The 17886-nt window shown below is 37.0% G+C and overlaps 3 protein-coding genes across 6 annotated transcripts; all 3 read left to right on the forward strand.

Annotated features, from left to right (window-relative positions):
• The first annotated feature begins 2578 nt into the window (after positions 1 to 2578).
• Positions 2579 to 8552, forward strand: LOC124863257 (hemicentin-1-like). The gene is made up of 5 exons (XM_047357567.1): positions 2579 to 2727; positions 4560 to 4826; positions 4912 to 5244; positions 7805 to 8059; positions 8149 to 8552. The coding sequence occupies exons 1-5, from the start codon at positions 2676 to 2678 to the stop codon at positions 8154 to 8156; spliced, it is 915 nt and encodes a 304-aa protein (XP_047213523.1). The 5' UTR covers positions 2579 to 2675; the 3' UTR covers positions 8157 to 8552.
• A 520-nt stretch (positions 8553 to 9072) lies between these two features.
• LOC124863363 (cx9C motif-containing protein 4-like) lies at positions 9073 to 10882 on the forward strand. 3 transcript variants are annotated; one of them, XM_047357713.1, is made up of 4 exons: positions 9073 to 9171; positions 9253 to 9312; positions 9388 to 9551; positions 10585 to 10882. In XM_047357713.1, the coding sequence occupies exons 2-3, from the start codon at positions 9255 to 9257 to the stop codon at positions 9522 to 9524; spliced, it is 195 nt and encodes a 64-aa protein (XP_047213669.1). In that variant the 5' UTR covers positions 9073 to 9171; positions 9253 to 9254; the 3' UTR covers positions 9525 to 9551; positions 10585 to 10882. The 3 variants fall into 3 exon arrangements, with proteins under 3 accessions (XP_047213669.1, XP_047213667.1, XP_047213668.1); XM_047357711.1 differs by having other exon boundaries at positions 9388 to 10882; XM_047357712.1 differs by having other exon boundaries at positions 9171 to 9312; positions 9388 to 10882.
• Positions 10883 to 12653: 1771 nt separating this feature from the next.
• Positions 12654 to 17204, forward strand: LOC124863361 (hsp90 co-chaperone Cdc37). 2 transcript variants are annotated; one of them, XM_047357710.1, is made up of 9 exons: positions 12654 to 12809; positions 12902 to 13047; positions 13267 to 13548; positions 14644 to 14749; positions 14853 to 14968; positions 15168 to 15290; positions 15760 to 15942; positions 16037 to 16108; positions 16227 to 17204. In XM_047357710.1, the coding sequence occupies exons 2-9, from the start codon at positions 12940 to 12942 to the stop codon at positions 16362 to 16364; spliced, it is 1128 nt and encodes a 375-aa protein (XP_047213666.1). In that variant the 5' UTR covers positions 12654 to 12809; positions 12902 to 12939; the 3' UTR covers positions 16365 to 17204. The 2 variants fall into 2 exon arrangements, with proteins under 2 accessions (XP_047213666.1, XP_047213665.1); XM_047357709.1 differs by having other exon boundaries at positions 12668 to 13047.
• The last annotated feature ends 682 nt before the right edge of the window (positions 17205 to 17886 follow it).

The following is a 17886-nucleotide window of genomic DNA, read 5'->3' on the forward strand; positions in this document are numbered from 1 at the left end:
TGTAAAAACACAACGATTTTTGAGCCATTAATGGAAGCTTGGGGTAGCAATACAAAAATTTGAATTTTGCAAAATGGCATGATATCAATTAACGTGTTTTAGAGAAATAGCTAGAATATAAAATAATAACTTTTTGTTAAAAATACGTTGCCTAACCGGGTAATTTTTGACCCACTTATGCATCTAAGGGTTAATGATAGGAGGTATGACCTGCCTCTATAATATGTTGAAGTTATTGTCCTCTGCTGCCTAATATTGACTTTTTCTCCAAGCTTTATTTGCATGTACTTCTGGGTTCAAGTAATACTTTAATTGTTGTCTTCCATAGTTGTCCAAAAACTAAAAGAAAATGGTTTCTCAAGTGAATGTAAACTCACTGTTTAAAAAAAAAGTGTTGTATGCAGATATGGTCACACTTTCCTGAGCTCACCCAAGCCGTTTTTGCTTCCTTCGTAGTATCTTTCAAGTACTACATATTCAAGTATATACTTCATATTTCAAGTATTTCATATTCCTCCCACATTCCGAAAAACATGTATTTTAGGTTGGTCTAATCTAAACTGATCTTTGGTGAGTAAGATGCAGGAGCTGGAAGTATATTGTTTACATTTGAGAAAGCCAGTTTTCGTCGTAGATGTACATTGAGTAGTTTTCAGTATATCAATATGACATAATTACCAGTTATCATTGCCTGGAAGTAGTTTTGCATATCATCATTTTTGTATCCTTACAGTTTTTTATATGTGTTTAATATTAAAGCCATTTTCCACCCCATCTTTAACCTTATCCTCTTATTCATCAGCGGGTGTTTTTTAGCTTTCACAGCCGGAACAAAAGGGATGATTTCCTTCTCAGTTTGACGTGTTTGAAGTGGTTAATCCTTTAGTAGATGGTACCTGCTGGAGCTTTGAGGGCTTTCATAGGAAAATCTGTTGTACCATTCACTTAGGCCATCAGGACAACCATTGAGGATCTTTTCCAGGGTCAAGTTAGATGCCTACAAGGTATTATTTCAAATGGCCTTAATAAAGATTTTTTTTTGCTTTCCTCAGTTGGACTATGCACCAATCTTTTAAGCTGTAGATGCGAAAAAGATTATTGGCCTTTTGCTGACACATTGTTTATATGTTTTTATGTAACAGCAAAGCGGTCAGCTTGTTTGTTTGAGCTATTTTTATTAAAGGAAGTTCCGTTACAGGTACAGTAATTACTGGATGTTACTCAGAACACAGCTGCATGCAAGGTTAATGTTTTTTCTCATTTTTTGGTGTGTGTTTATAAATCTAGATATCTTCTGCAAAATTGACTTTGCAATTTGCGATTTGTTTGCATTGTTGTGCCCCGGTAATATTTTCTTATTTTGCCCAAGTAGAAAGAGTATACAATTTCTGTAACAACTGGTTGATAAAATGAACCTACTGGGTTTAAAGCAAATGAAAAAATCTTGACAAGTTGAGCATAATAAACTTTTATGTGAACATTAAAATAACTGAAAACAGAAAAAAGCTGTAATACAAAAGGTTAACATATTATTGAGCCACCTTCTCTGTTAGTGACCTCCTTAAGCAGAATACTGATTGAGGCAAAGTCAAAACGGCGTCTGTGTTTCCTCGCCCCCCCCTTTGTCAGTTCCTCGGATGCCTTTCTCTGCCTCTTTCAGACAGCCTTACATTACACAGCACTGAGACTGCCATACTAATTAGATCCTAACAAAGTGAATGTAAGGAGGAGAATGTGTAATCATGTCCACAGCTGCCAAAATATATATTTTTTTATTATACTAGTCCAAAAATTGTGTCCTCTGAGTTCTGCCATTTCCAACAGAGATTTAGCTGAAAAAGTAGGTCAACTGTTTGTTTATGCTTCTCTTCTGCGGCCATAACACCCTAGCAGATGGGATACAGCACAGTAAGTCAAAGAGTTAAAACGTAAAGTGTTACACATGGCAATGGTAAACTTGCTAGGGCATATTTAAAGCTGCCAGTAACATGAGAATGTACACTGTAAGGTGTAAAGTTTCCCAGTTGTCTTCTCTATAAATACATTAAAAAGCATCTGTTTTTGATGTTTGCTCTCCTGCACCACAGTTACAGTCAGGGCTGCTATTCTGTGCAGCATTCTGGTCACAGTGTGAGTCTTATAAGCTCACATGCTGCAGGAGACCGGCTCTCCTGCCTGCTGAGTTTTAACAAAGCATGAAGGCCTCAGGCCATTTCAAACAAGTGTGCAAAAGGAACTGAAAATAATTTTGCACAGCTCTTTATTATTAGACACCTAAAATAAGCGCTGAAATGTTTCACGAGTCTCTATCATGGCCAAATCTCAATGGGGAAGTTCATAATCATGTATGTTTATTTTTAATTGAGGTTGTGCAGATGAAGTAGCAATTTGTTCCACAGATTTAGTTGTAAGTTTCTGGTGGGTGAGGTATTCATGTTGCACATCTACAGATGTATTTGTGAGCTTTTAATTCTCTGTAAAACAAAAACTATAATGGGCTGTGTTAACATTCCCACTCTTCCCCTTTACTTTTCCTCTTTTTACCCCCTCCCATCTGTAAAGTCATCTGGGAGGGATCTCTGCTTTGTTCCAACATAGTTCCCTGCAGAGTTGCCAGGGTTGTTCAAGTTGGAATTTTCTGTCTGTCGACGACCAGTGCAAAAAATAACAATACCATGGGAAACAACTTTCTTATTTGGATCCTCATATTTTGTATGTTTTATACAGGTAAGACTTTGTGGACTACATGTTTCCTATAGCTTGTTTCAGATGTTGATGATGTCCAGGGCAGAAACTGTGATGAATGAATAGCTTGGATTAACATACTCATGCATTACGGCTATGGGGAAATTACACTGCAATTAGTAATTGTAAAATAAATAAAAAATTAATAACCGCAACAAATGCTTTTTGTGTTAGAATGGGATTAAACCCATTCTTCTAGACTCTGATTTGCATGCTAGTTTTTATTTACAGTGCTGTGAAAAATATTTCTCCCTTCAAGATTTCTTGTTTTTACTTTTTTAACATAGATGTTTTATACAATTTATCGTGATAATTAAACCTTAAAAAAAATGTAGTTTTGAAATGATGATTTCTAAGGGGAATTGCTATCCAAACCAACTTGACCCTATGTGAAAAACTAAATGCATTCTTCTTGTGCCACCCTTAGTATCAGCAACTGCCATCTAGGATTTGTGATGACTTGCAACAAGCCTTTTAACTTTGCCGTCGAGTAATTTTGGTTCACTTAGCAAAATCTATTTAAGTCAGGCCCTTGGAAGGTTTGTTGAAAAAGAATAATCTGTTTAAGACAATGCCGCAGCAACTTAATTGGTTTTAAATCTGGTCTTTGACTAGGCCACTCCAAGACCTTCATTTTTAAAAGGTATTTAGAGGTGGACTTGCTGTTGTGCTTTGGATTAATGTCCTGCTGCATAACCCAAGTGACAAAGCAAAATTCATGGTCTCATAAATACAGCATCTTATCCAGGCCCTAAAGCAGCAAAGCAGCACCAGACCATCACACTACCCCCACCATGTTTGACTGTCGGTATGATGTTCTTTTCTTAAATGCTGTGTTAGCTTTACAACAGATGTAATGGGATGCACATGTTATTAAAGGTTTCACTTTAGTCAGTCAACTAAATATTTTCCCAAAAGACTTTGGTATCATCAAGTTGTTTTTTGGCTAATGTGTTAGAGGAGTCAGGAGTGGTTTTTCTCTTGAAGCTCTCCAATGAATGCTATTTATGCCCCGTCTCTTTCTTATTATTGAATCATGAACACTGACTGGAAATGAGGCAATCTAAGCCTGCAGTGCTTTAGATGCTTTTCTGGGTTCTTTTGTAACCTCCTGGATGAGATGTCAATGAGCTGTTGGGGTATGTCTGGTAGACCAGCACTTCCTTGGAAGATTTACCAATTTTCCATGTTTTCAACGTTTATGGATAATCACTCTTCCTGTGGGTCATTTGAGTCATAAAGGTTTGGAAATGGCTTTGTGACCTTTCTCAGACTGCTAAATCTGAGGCAGTAATCAGGACGGAGTGTTGCCAGTTTTCAAAAAAAACTTTCCCCCTTAATGAATGAAATCATCATTTAAAAAGCTGCTTTTTGTAGTCATTAGGGTCCTTTATGTATAATTACGTGACAGGAGATTGCTACAAAGTCAGTTACTAGATGCAATCGATAGGGGTACCTTAAATAGAAAACTTTTTACCAATTAGCAAAATAAATTGAACTTGACTCCATTGTTTTATGAGATTAAACTGCGATGTATTTAATTGACTTTGTATCTGTCTATATTTAATGTATATTTCTGTATATAAATTAGATGTGTTTGTTTTGTAAAGTGCCTCAGCATCAATAAAAATAAACTATTGAATGGAATTATAAAATTTTGTTTGATGATCTGAAACAATTAGATGTGAAAAAAATCAAAAACGGTAAAAACCTGTAAGGAGGCAGATCTTGTAACAAAGTTTAATAACCTGTAAATATCAAATATGGCATTTGATTCCACTGGCTTTGATGGTGACTGCTACTACCTTCCCCAGTGTCAGGAGAAGGTTGCTCCCTCATTCTCAAGCCGTCCCGGGTTGTGGTGGGCTTTGGCGAGTCAGTGACAGTCAACTGTGAAGCCACACGGCCAGTTCGTGTCCTTGGCTGGGAATCAGCCATCAGTGCGGTGCACACGCAGGAGGACCGGTCTGTCCAGTGGAAGGTAGACAGTCTTATTGACTGGATAGAGGAACCCATTTGCTATGGGGTTTTTTTCACAGCTCCGAGACAGTGTGAGGAGAAACTGAACCTTGTCCTCTACAGTGAGTAAGCTTTTGACCTAAACATGTGTTTGAAACTCAAATGAATTTGTTTTCCTGACATTAAATCTGTGTATTATTTACATAGAATCCCCAGACAGCATTTCCATCAGGCAGACAAACCACACTGGCTCCATGGTGGAAGGAAAAGAGTACCAGTTGCTCTGTGAGGTTCAGAATATTGCTCCTGTCCAGTATCTCACACTACGGTGGTACCGAGGTCAAACTGAGGTTTATCAGCACTCCTTCTCTGACCTCACATCTTCTTCACCCGTCCAAGTGTCCTCTACCCTCATCATCACGCCAACAAAAGCAGAGAACGATGCAGAGTATAAGTGTGTAGCAGAGCTGGAGCTTGGGCCAGAGGGTCCACAGCCCCCTCCCACTCTGGCCTCAGAGCCCCTCACTGTGTCCATATACTGTGAGTTATGATGCACATTCCACTCAATTACATATATCTTTTTATTTTGGGGGGATTTCATGGCACAGACCAACACAAAACGAGAGCACATTCGGGGAGTGGAAAGATAATTATACATTATAGTGTCTTAGAAGACGCATTTTCAAGTCTTGCCACAAATTCCCAATTGGATTTAGGTTTGAACTTCGACTTGGTCATTCTAACACATGAATATGCTTTGACCTAAACTGGGGGTCTGCAACCTTTAGAATCTAAAGAGACATTTCTGACCTTAGTCCAGCTAAATGAAAATTTAGAGCCCAAAATGTCTTTTTTTTTTTAAACTACAACTGAAAATACTGAAAATATTTACTCTAGGAAATGTGTTGTCATTTTTAAAGAACCACCCTTTTATTCCTATTATTTGGTTTAACAGCAAAGAACCTTTGCCAATCAGGTTGGATACATGTTTCATGGGATGTTGATATTTGTGCAAACAAATGTCATAAAAAAAAACATAAAAAGACTCAAAAAAATATCACTGGTACTTTTAGTGTAATTCTGTTGTGGAAATTCACTGCAATTATTCCATGAAAAAACTGAGAAGCCACAATCTGCATTTGGTATAATATCTACAGGTCCTTCTAAAAAAATTAGCATATTGTGATAAAGTTCATTATTTTCTATAATGTAATGATGAAAATTTAACATTCATATATTTTAGATTCATTGCACACTAACTGAAATATTTCAGGTCTTTTATTGTCTTAATACGGATGATTTTGGCATACAGCTCATGAAAACCCAAAATTCCTATCTCACAAAATTAGCATATTTCATCCGACCAATAAAAGAAAAGTGTTTTTAATACAAACAACGTCAACCTTCAAATAATCATGTACAGTTATGCACTCAATACTTGGTCGGGAATCCTTTTGCAGAAATGACTGCTTCAATGCGGCGTGGCATGGAGGCAATCAGCCTGTGGTACTGCTGAGGTCTTATGGAGGCCCAGGATGCTTCGATAGCGGCCTTTAGCTCATCCAGAGTGTTGGGTCTTGAGTCTCTCAACGTTCTCTTCACAATATCCCACAGATTCTCTATGGGGTTCAGGTCAGGAGAGTTGGCAGGCCAATTGAGCACAGTGATACCATGGTCAGTAAACCATTTACCAGTGGTTTTGGCACTGTGAGCAGGTGCCAGGTCGTGCTGAAAAATGAAATCTTCATCTCCATAAAGCTTTTCAGCAGATGGAAGCATGAAGTGCTCCAAAATCTCCTGATAGCTAGCTGCATTCACCCTGCCCTTGATAAAACACAGTGGACCAACACCAGCAGCTGACACGGCACCCCACACCATCACTGACTGTGGGTACTTGACACTGGACTTCTGGCATTTTGGCATTTCCTTCTCCCCAGTCTTCCTCCAGACTCTGGCACCTTGATTTCCGAATGACATGCAGAATTTGCTTTCATCCGAAAAAAGTACTTTGGACCACTGAGCAACAGTCCAGTGCTGCTTCTCTGTAGCCCAGGTCAGGCGCTTCTGCCGCTGTTTCTGGTTCAAAAGTGGCTTGACCTGGGGAATGCGGCACCTGTAGCCCATTTCCTGCACACGCCTGTGCACGGTGGCTCTGGATGTATCTACTCCAGACTCAGTCCACTGCTTCCGCAGGTCCCCCAAGGTCTGGAATCGGCCCTTCTCCACAATCTTCCTCAGGGTCCGGTCACCTCTTCTCGTTGTGCAGCGTTTTCTGCCACACTTTTTCCTTCCCACAGACTGATACAGCACTCTGGGAACAGCCTATTCATTCAGAAATTTCTTTCTGTGTCTTACCCTCTTGCTTGAGGGTGTCAATAGTGGCCTTCTGGACAGCAGTCAGGTCGGCAGTCTTACCCATGATTGGTGTTTTGAGTGATAAACCAGGCTGGGAGTTTTAAAGGCCTCAGGAATCTTTTGCAGGTGTTTAGAGTTAACTCGTTGATTCAGATGATTAGGTTCATAGCTCGTTTAGAGAGTCTTTTAATGATATGCTAATTTTCTGAGATAGGAATTTTGGGTTTTCATGAGCTGTATGCCAAAATCATCCGTATTAAGACAATAAAAGACCTGAAATATTTCAGTTAGTGTGCAATGAATCTAAAATATATGAATGTTAAATTTTCATCATGACATTATGGAAAATAATTAACTTTATCACAATATGCTAATGTTTTGAGAAGGACCTGTATATTTAAAAGCATTAGTTAGTTCCTCATCATTTTAGTCAAAGCTTCAGACTTCGGAGAAAATTGCTTGCCTGAGATCTTATTAACAGTTGTCAGTGTGAGGGCAGGGTGAATACAAATGTACAGCATCTTTTTCAGATTTTCATTTGTAAAGAATTTTAAAAACCATGTATCATATTTTTTCTGCTTGACAATTACTTTGTGTTGGTATATCACATCATTCTAAATAAAATACATTCACATTTTTGACTTAAATGTCAAAAATATGAAAACAATTGAAGCGCTATGAATACTTTTTGTGGTACTGTTTATATGGATAATTAATCACTGTTTATTTTTTATTTTCTTTTTAGTCCCTCCAACATTTCTAAGTCCTGAAACAGAGGTGTTAGACTTTACCGCAGGAGCTGAAATCACCTTTAACTGCACAGCCACAGGAAACCCTGAGCCTGTATACAGCTGGCAATCATCCCATCTCACAGATGAGCGGATGAAGGCGGAAGCAGTTATCACTTCCTCCTCGCTGCTCCCAGGGACCTACACGTGCACAGCCTCTAACATGCTGGAAAAGAAGAGCAAGCAGTTCATTATCAAAGAAAAGATCAAAGGTAGAGGGAAGATGTATGTGTTGCTGCAGCTATTAAAATGCTCCAAACTCTACATCCTAATCCTGAAATCTCCTCTTGCTGTCATTCAGGTGTTTGAAGCTTGCTGTCTTGGGTTGGCCTGCTGTCTGACTCATGGGGAAATTTCCACCATGTTGATTTTACTGTTGCCACTTTGGAGATGGGAAAGATGACAAATTTATGATTCAGTGATGATGGGGATCATTTTACCATCCAGAGTTAGATATAGATATATATGTGTGTGTGTTGTCTAAAGGTAGATTTCACATTTTAGGATTTACTTTTGATATTTGTGGTATAATTTATATTTTTGCTAGCCTTATTTACCCACTAATGTAATGAAGTCCTGTAACATTTGAAAAAAACGCAGCTACTATTGGCACTGCAATGAATAGCAGCAGAGAATTACTGTAAATATGAGTTGTTTCTTGGTTTGATTTTCTTATCTTTATCAATAAAAGTTTAATAAAAAGAAGCGTTTTACTAACTGGCTCACTTATTGAAGATGATGCATTTGTTTTTGTTAGATTACTAATTTCAGCCTTGGGTTTTGTTAAAACATAAACTCCAGCAGTATATTAAACGATGTAATGCCTTCCAGTATAAGCACTTTTGTTCTCCTTTCTGGTTTAATTTTCAGTCTGACTTTGAATTGAACCATCTTTCCAGATGACTCATCAGTACCGGGACTCTAATTTCAGTCATCTACTGTGCTTAAGTGATACTTCAGCTTTGTTCAACACAGATGCTCATAAACTGACTGGAATTTCATTACAAGGCTGCATGTTTTTCAGAGATGTGCTGCTTTTTTATTGAAACAATTTATTGAAACATTGAATCTATGTATTTTTAGGTATTATTTTAAATTGACTAATGATTGGTCATTTTGACTACTAATTTAAATATTTAAGGTTTTGCCATATAGGAGTTTTAAATATATTTAAAGGTTCCATCTGTCACTCTGCCTCCCTCCACAAGATGTCGCTATTTATCTTATTTTAAAAAGGCGATAGGCCGTCGATGCGTCACATGATCAAAACAGTGTACCAGGAGGAGGTAGCATATTGCGGTTAGCCTCAATGTTATCAACAGAGGTGGGAGTCAGTTTGGGTCAGTTTAGATGTTAAATACAACATAACAACGTCTTAAAAAAGGTGTCTTGGTTTTGTTTTCAGAAATGCCGCAAAAAGATCCTTGTCAAAAGCAAGCGTGCGCCATCCAGACGTGTTTACAAGGTACTACAGATGTTGTGTATTGCTTTAGGCTCAACCCTTGGAAGATATTTGACTAACTCCTTCCCCATCCTGCAGCTAATAAGTACATGGAGAGTCTGTGCGAAGAGGTGATCCGAGACATGCGCCGGTGCTGTAAAGCTAATGTGGGAAACTCCGTCTGCTGCTCCGGTTTTAAGGACTCCAACCCGTCGGAGAACAAGAGCGACACATGACTTTCACCCGTTCCCCTTCATGTTGTGGTAGAAAGCTTCAATATCATGAATGTAGTAGATCTTTATCATTCTGAAGCATGCTGTAGTTCAGCAGGACCCGGAACTGTCATTGAGACTGTGTACATGAGGCTTTAAAGTATAGTAAACATTTCAGCAGCCTTTCTCAGAAGACATTTGAACATAACATTTGGAGAGAAAAAAAAAAAAAGCCTTTAAACATGACACCTTCCTGTCAACAGTCATGAGAATAAACTGGATTTCTGCCATTTTGTAAACACCTTGTTCGTGAGATTCGGAGAGGAGCTTGGGCATGTCAGAAATAAGGAAGTGAGACAGGCTCGGGAAAAAAAAAAAAAAAACCAGACCCGACTCGTTTTTTCTTGTTCTATTACTTCTTAAGGTTTTTTGGGTTTTTTCTTTTTTTTTTTTTTTTGACGGATTGCAAGCAACAATCTGGTGCAATACCACCATCAACTGATAAGGAGTGTGGACTGCAACGACGCTAAAAAACAAAACCCTAACACCCTCACATCCTTTCAAATAAACGAGTCTGTTTAAGATAAAGCATCAATGCTTGAGAACTATCAGATATTGTACTCAGATATTTTTTTTATAAAGAAATGTTGCCCCAGAGAACTATGAAGTCAGCCGTCTTCTCCATGACTGTGTTGGCTGTAATGTCGTCATAACATGACATTTCTGTGTTAAAACAGCCTTTATTGCTTTTAGGTAAGTCCGTTTTCTGTGAAGATGAATCGGATTTTCATTAGCTGTAACCCATAATCCTCAATATTAACAGAAATATAAACAAGCTATATCACTCTTCATGAAAATATATAAGATTTGAGTTAATCTTTTTTTAACTGAATCAGTGAAAGGATTCCACTTTTTGAGGAGATAATTTATTGAGCAATCTTATGTATTTTTTTTTTTTAGAGATAATGTGTTTTATATTTTATTTATACCTTAATTTCTGCAGACCTCAAACAATATGAAATTACACAGAATTCATGAATCCATCCATCCATCCATCCATCTATACCTTGTCTTGTCCTTGCAGGGTCATGGGAGGGGGGTTGGTGCACCAGTGGTCATTGGGCAAGAGGTGGCGTACCCTCTGGACAGGTCAACAACCAGTCCATCACAGGGTAACACAGAGACACCAAACAACCATGCAAGCACACATTCAAACCTAGTGACAATTTATAGAGACCAATGAACAATCATCTTTTTGGACTGTAAGAGGACTCCATGCAGAAAGAGCTAAGGGATTTGAACACAGGACATTCAGAACTTCCCGACTTCACTGTCAGCATTCTGGAATGTCTGCTGCAATATAAAAAAAAATGTGCAAGGAAGATGTCTTCTTTTGTTGTTGCCTTTTAATCTTGGTCATAAGGTAAAAAAGGTAAGAGAGAGTTATAACTTTTGAAAAGGGCATCAATTCTTTTTTACTATTTTTCAAATTTCAACAGTCATTTGTATTAAGTGACATGCTTGTGCAATGATCTGTATAACCTCTTCAACTTGAACTAATTTGATTTCTAAGTTCAAATGCAGACTGTATAAAACTTTCATTGTTTAACTAGTATTCAGTTTGTAATATATATTTTTAAAATGTATTAGTAGCTTCATTTATTAGCTAAGGAATTATACTAGATGTAAGCGGAAAAATACAATCTGTGAAAAAAGCTATGTTTTAGTTTAACATTGTAACATGGCAAATAGTTAAAACCACTTTAAAAACCTTAAACATAACAACCATTAGTTACTAGGTTACTGGGATATAGAAAAAAAATCTGTATTTTAACACTTAATGTTAAAGGGTTTTTTTTTTAAAGTATATTATGCCCTATTAACTAACACTTCACTCATGCAGAAAAGTAAGCAGTTAGTTGCAATAAACATTATAAAGTTGCATACTCTATTACTCCTTTGTGTAACAATTACTGTAAGGGTAATTCCAATCAAAATTAAAAGCAATAAATAGTGTATATATTAGAAATACATTGTATCATTTCAAACAATTGACAAAAAACAAGTTAGTCTACTAACATAAATAAAATATATAAATGTTACACAGATAATTTACTTTTTATATAATTATTTCCTGTCTGTTATAGAATATCTTTAGGGGAAACATGCACTAAAAGATTATCTCAAATAATAAAGTAATTCAAGTTAACTTAGGCTTTTGATTTGCTTAATTGTGTGATTTTCTCAAATTAACAGTCCTCAAGGTAACAAATTATAAATTGAAATGTCTCAACATTTTCTTCCATTATGGATCAAGGTATTCTAACGAGAAATTGTTTCTTTTCCGTTTAATCTTGGATAATTGGAACAATTCAATTGCGAGTCTTCCTGTTGACACAAACAACCTTTATTTCTCCTATATTATACATAACAGTCATTTATTTTTTCAACAGACATGCATGTGTTGCACACTTTATTGGACCATAAACCAGTTCTGCAATAAATTTATTTAAAATAGGTTAATATATGTTAATTTATTTGATTTCATTACAATGTTAAATCTGTTTAATAACTGAATTGTTAAACTAAATGCCATTTGTGAAGTAATGTGCTGAAAAAAGCTTTGGTACAGCTTTGTAACATAAGGAATATCAAACAAAAGCAATAAAAAAAAACATCCAATTGGATAAAAGCATTGGTTTTTGGCCAAATAAAAGTTATTATAAATGCTATTAACACACAATCCTATGTTACTACTTTTTTTTAAAGAGTCGTGTTAAATATACAAATGTATTAACTACAATTGGTGTGTATTTGAGATACACATTGAATAATATTAAACAATTGGCAAAAAGTCATTTAGACCACAAATAAATTAATACACTAATTCAGCTGAGTCAGATGAGCATGATATATATCTTTACCATTAAATAAAATGTTTAATAAAGGGATATCTCAAGGTAAAATAGATACATTTAAATAATAAACTCATATTTGAAATTATTTATAAGTTATAAGTACTCTTTTGATAAAAAAAACAATACAAAAATCATAATCATGTTGCTTTACTTTGTTATTTGTAAGGCTAATATTTCAGGTTTATTACCAAACCACGTGGGAAATTTCCAAACCTGCTTTACGGCCTCGTACGTGCTTCTGACGGCCGACGTGATGACGTAGGGCGGAAACTTGCAGGAGTGATTCTTTCTAGAATTCTGTAGCTGCATCTGGCTAATAGTCGCTGGGGAGGTCCATCTGTGCTTGTTCTGAAAGAAAACAGCCGGTTTCGCGTTCAACAACAAACTCACGGTTCTTATACGTTCCTCCGCATCGGGATTTCTGCTGCAGAATTACATTTTCTCCTTACGTTTGTTTAACCTTCCAACTTATCCGACTTATAGGAGGCTAACTCGGTTAGCTTTTGGTTCTAGCTCGCAGGATGTCCAGGATAGACTACAGCGTGTGGGATCACATTGAGGTCTCAGATGATGAAGATGATACCCACCCGAACATCGACACACCGAGCCTCTTCAGATGGAGACACCAGGTACAATTTAAAGACTCGAGTAATTAAGATAATTTAGCTTCCCCGCTGGCTGCACATACCTTGTGTTGTCTTGCTACAAACACCTTGCAAAACCTTTGCTCATTTGAACCAGGCGTAAGCGTTTAGCCTACACTTGATTAGTTGCAAAACGGTGAAAACAGTTAACTATGCTTGGATGAAGGTCCAACAGATGATAAAACTTTCATTCCTTCTTTTCAGGCTCGTGTGGAGAGAATGGAAGATTTCCAGAAAAAAGGCGAAGAATTCAATAAAAGTCTAATCGATTGTCGGCGTAAGCTGGCAGAGACACAGAAGAAACTACAGCAGCTGAGCGTTGCCTCGTCGGATGATGCCAAAGCAGAGCTGAACAAAGTCCAGGCGGAGGAGAAGAAATTAAAGAAAGAGGAACGAGATATGGCGAAGAAGTTGGAGGAACACCGAAGAGAAGAGAAGAAGATGCCCTGGAATGTGGACACGCTCAGCAGAGATGGTTTCAGCAAGGTGACACAGATCAGTAATGGTGCTTTGAACAACAGATGTGATTTTCAGCAGTAAATTCACAGTCTGTTGTTTTTGGGGGGTTGTTTTATCTTCATTGATTAAAAATCTGAACAATCTGGCACTTGTTCAGAATATAAACATTTGTAAAACAGTCTTTTTTTATTTATCGCAAACAACAATTTCACTTCTTAAAAAGTAATCTGTTTTTTTATTATTACAGATTGTTTTTACTGTGCTGCTTAGAATTTAGGATGATTTCTTGATTAAACATAAATGCTGATTTTATTTTTGTTAAGTGTTTCCTTGGTATTCATTGACTATAATTTCAGTGGGGGAGGAGTTGTCACGTCCCATGGTCAAAGAAAAACAATTAAGTTTGAATTTACGTTTTAAAATGTTTTTAGCATCTTATGTTAGCGATTAGTGCAGTTAGCATTGCTAATTGTGAACAGCATTGTCTATGTACTTTCTAGAAAAGGCAGACTTATACCTCACCCTGAAAAAGTTTAAAAGACTGACAACATTTCAGAATCCTTCATATTCCACTTGTCTTCAAATGTTTAGCCTTTCTGTTATCTGCTGCAATCGGATTCCGGGTCAGTTTTCTCCTTTGCCAATTCACCAATATGTTCCCATGGCAAATGACTCATTGTTGTATGCTGGAAAGTACAAAATAGTGAAGGAGCTAAATAATCAGCACCTGCCAAGTCTAGCACTCTCTTGCTGCAGCCTGAATAAACAATCAACCTACCGTTGTAGAAAATACACTTTTCTTTTAATTAGCTTCTTACACGTACTTTTGTGCTTTTCGGACTTTGTTTTTAAACATTGATAGAGAATGTTTTAAACCCTTAGCCTACTTTCAATAAGAACTTCCACTCTAAAGAGAGTTGTCAGCACAACCTCCTTCCTGGCTACTCGTATATTTATTCTTAGTTTAGAAGGGTGACAAAAGAGAAAAGATGTTATAGAGATCACATATTGACACTAGAATTGCATCACAGTCTCAAATAATTGGAGATTATGGTTTATAACTTTCATTTTCAGCTGTACAAACAGTGACATGTTACTAACATTCTGGTTCGTCCTTGACAGAGTGTTGTTAATGTCAAACCTGAGGCTGCAGATGAGACTGAAGAGGACAAGGAGCAAAAACATAAAACCTTTGTGGAGAAGTACGAGAAGCAGATCAAACATTTCGGTAAGGGCCTTTGACAACCATCAAGGTTTGTTGTGTGTATATAAATTTACTCCTTGTTACAATTTTAAATAGAGATTCTTATTTATTGCTGCTTTTACTTGAGGCATGTTGCGACGTTGGGACGACAGCCAGAAGTACCTCTCTGACAATCCTTATCTTGTATGTGAAGAAACTGCCAACTATCTTGTCATCATGTGCATTGATCTTGAAGTGGAAGAGGTAAACGGTTTTGAACATTATCTGCATTACTGTTATTGAATTGTGTTCTATTCTTTAGATTGATTGATTGAAATGGAAATAAAGATGGCATTTGGTATTTGGAATGTCACTCAGTGATGCTCTTCCATTTTGCCTCAAGCTGTTTTCCCCCACATGACTACTGTGTTCATTATTCCAAGTATGTTTTCTGCTGTCACAGAAGCACGCATTGATGGAGCAAGTGGCTCATCAGACTATAGTCATGCAGTTCATACTTGAGTTGGCAAAAAGCCTGAAAGTGGACCCCCGTGGCTGCTTCCGCCAATTTTTTGCCAAGATTAAGGTAAGTAGGGGGTCTTTTAAAGCCACCAATTTTAACGCTAATCAGAAGATGCTGTCACCACAAAGTAAACCTTTTTACACCATGAACTATTGCAACAACTGTGCAGAGGTTTTAAACCCAGTTTTTAATATGTCCATATTCGGCTTTAAAGGCACCAGAGCGTTTAGTAATCTTTTAAAGTATTTCTTAAGGCTTTGTGAAGTTCTTTCAGGGTTTATTCTTTTAATTTAAAGTTTCTTTATCACTAATTTTCTGTCTTTCATGGACCTGATTAAAATACCTTGTTGTGAAGTGTTTTTTTGTTGTTGTTTTTTTTAATGAGTGTGTGAAGATGTCAGACTTATGGTTTCTTGAATAAAAAACAGATTAGTTCCGGGATGCTTCTCAAAAGAAAAGTCAAAATCCCCAAAAATGAATGTGCTGGAATGCCTTAAAACTCATTGTCTTTGTGCTGCATGTGTTCAACCAGACAGCTGACCAACCGTACCAGGACGCTTTCAACGATGAGCTCGAGTCGTTCAAGGAGCGAGTTAGAGGAAGGGCGAAGATCCGCATAGAGAAGGCCATGAAGGAATTGGAAGAAGAAGAACGGCAGAAGCGCCTGGGTCCTGGTGGGCTTGATCCCGTTGAGGTTTATGAAACTCTGCCACCTGTAAGTTCCCCATTTGTTTGCAACTGTTAGTCTTGTTGGTCTTTCCTGTTTGGTTTAAATTCTTGAGGTTTATGGAACATGTTGTTAATTGCAGGAAATGCAGAAATGCTTCGATGAAAAAGACATCCAAATGTTACAAGATGTCATTAGCAAAATGGACCCAACAGTAAGTTATTATTTTTTTAATAAATCATCTTTCTGGTTGTTTTTTTTCAACTTCGTAGGAATTAGGTATGCATGTTGACGAGCTTTGGTTTACACCTGAGTGTTTCACATAATTTCAGGAGGCAAAACATCACATGAAGAGATGCATCGACTCCGGGCTCTGGGTCTCTAATGCCAAGGGAGAAGAGGATGGAAAAGATGAGGAACCCACCTATGAAGAGGTGAAACAGGAGCAGGAAGAAACAAAGGATGACTGACCAGATTGACCCAGCTGATTTGGTGTTTGTTTTGCATATGTATTTACCCACTGTAATGCAGCTCCGTTATGTGTACGATTAGTTCGCAGATGAATGAAATAAGTTCTTTGAATATGTTTTGCTGGGATCTAAAAGTTGAGTGTTCACTTAGCAACACAACATGGAGGCATCAGTGACCCTGCTTGGACATAAAACTGCTGATTGTGCTAAAAGTGATCACTGAAGCTGGGTCCTTTCATTTATTTGTATACACTTTTGTAGGTATCAACAAACATGTCTGGTTTCTTTGTGCTGGTGTATAGTCTTTAGATTTTTGCGTTCTTTTGGGGTCAGTGTTTTAAAATGCAAGAATTTATTTTGAGCTTATACACCTAATTTGACATTTTCTATTGACTTCTGGGAACTTGAACTATGTTCACTCTGTGTAAAAGACATTTCCTCCACAGAAATGTATTCATTCAACAGATAAATTAATGACCGTTTGCCACTTCTTTGCTTGAACCAACATTTTAGACAGTGTTACCATGTCACTGATTTGACATTTGCTTATGTTTCTGCTTAATGTTTCCAACATCTAAATGTTTGCTTCTTCTGCACGCTTTAGCCACCTTCTTCAAAATAGTCAAGATGGAGCAAGTGCTCACCAGTCCAAAGACTTATCATTGGCCTTCATCAGATCGTGTGGCATTTTGAATGGATTCTCAACTTTCATTCATGCTTTTTGTTTTGACAATTAGTCGACCCAGAAATTTGCATGTTGTAGCTCATTTTTCAAAATACAATTATGTTTATGTTGGCTTTTACTCTAAATGACTAAATAAAGTTAATCCTTGTTGAAAATGTGGGCTTTTTTATTCATTCCTATTAAACATCTGATCACTGTAACCAGTCATTACCCCAATTTTCCCATTTTTTTCTGTTTCCTAGGATTATTATTACTATTTTTCACTATGAAGTATAAGGTTAGTCAGACAAATATTGAGACAGAAATTTAGAAAACATTTGAGACACAACACATTCTGGCTACGGCCTCCCCTCTGGACTGGAAAAACGTGACAAAAACACCTGAACCCATATTTAGCCGTTCCCAAGTAACTTCAATTGAGTTTATTTATACTGGTTGAGGTTTAATCGGGTGAAATTATCTGCAGGATAGAAGTGTTTCAGGTATCCAACATCTACAGCGATAATTTATGGGATGTCTAGTTTTATCACAGATGGTTACAATTATTAGGTTGAATACTTTTAAATAAATTTATTTCCCTTGAATGTAAAATTGGCACATTTTATTTCTGCACGTTTTTTGTAAAAGTTTGTCCAGTCTGGTTTATTGTTCAAAGAGATTGTCCAAGTATGGAGAGCATTATACCATTTTATCACAATAATAACATATATGTAACTTTTTTTTTTTTACCCCATGCCATTGTTCTGTACATTATTTTCTTGCACATCAGTTAGGCACTTTAGTTAATATAATTATTAATCGTAGTAGTAGTAGTAGTATTACTAGTCGTTGTATTTA

Source organism: Girardinichthys multiradiatus, chromosome X, assembly GCF_021462225.1.
Source record: "Girardinichthys multiradiatus isolate DD_20200921_A chromosome X, DD_fGirMul_XY1, whole genome shotgun sequence".
Lineage (NCBI taxonomy): Eukaryota > Metazoa > Chordata > Actinopteri > Cyprinodontiformes > Goodeidae > Girardinichthys > Girardinichthys multiradiatus.

What these genes read in the sequence shown, in the direction of transcription:
- LOC124863257 (XM_047357567.1), top strand. Translation starts at nt 2,676, where the DNA reads ATGGGAAACAACTTTCTTATTTGGATCCTCATATTTTGTATGTTTTAT. An exon ending in ATTTTGTATGTTTTATACAG is followed by an intron (nt 2,728 to 4,559) that starts GTAAGACTTTGT and finishes TACCTTCCCCAG; the next exon opens with TGTCAGGAGAAGGTTGCTCC. An exon ending in ACTGAACCTTGTCCTCTACA is followed by an intron (nt 4,827 to 4,911) that starts GTGAGTAAGCTT and finishes TTATTTACATAG; the next exon opens with AATCCCCAGACAGCATTTCC.
- LOC124863363 (XM_047357711.1), top strand. Translation starts at nt 9,255, where the DNA reads ATGCCGCAAAAAGATCCTTGTCAAAAGCAAGCGTGCGCCATCCAGACG. An exon ending in CATCCAGACGTGTTTACAAG is followed by an intron (nt 9,313 to 9,387) that starts GTACTACAGATG and finishes CCCATCCTGCAG; the next exon opens with CTAATAAGTACATGGAGAGT.
- LOC124863361 (XM_047357710.1), top strand. Translation starts at nt 12,940, where the DNA reads ATGTCCAGGATAGACTACAGCGTGTGGGATCACATTGAGGTCTCAGAT. An exon ending in TCTTCAGATGGAGACACCAG is followed by an intron (nt 13,048 to 13,266) that starts GTACAATTTAAA and finishes CCTTCTTTTCAG; the next exon opens with GCTCGTGTGGAGAGAATGGA. An exon ending in AATTTTTTGCCAAGATTAAG is followed by an intron (nt 15,291 to 15,759) that starts GTAAGTAGGGGG and finishes GTGTTCAACCAG; the next exon opens with ACAGCTGACCAACCGTACCA.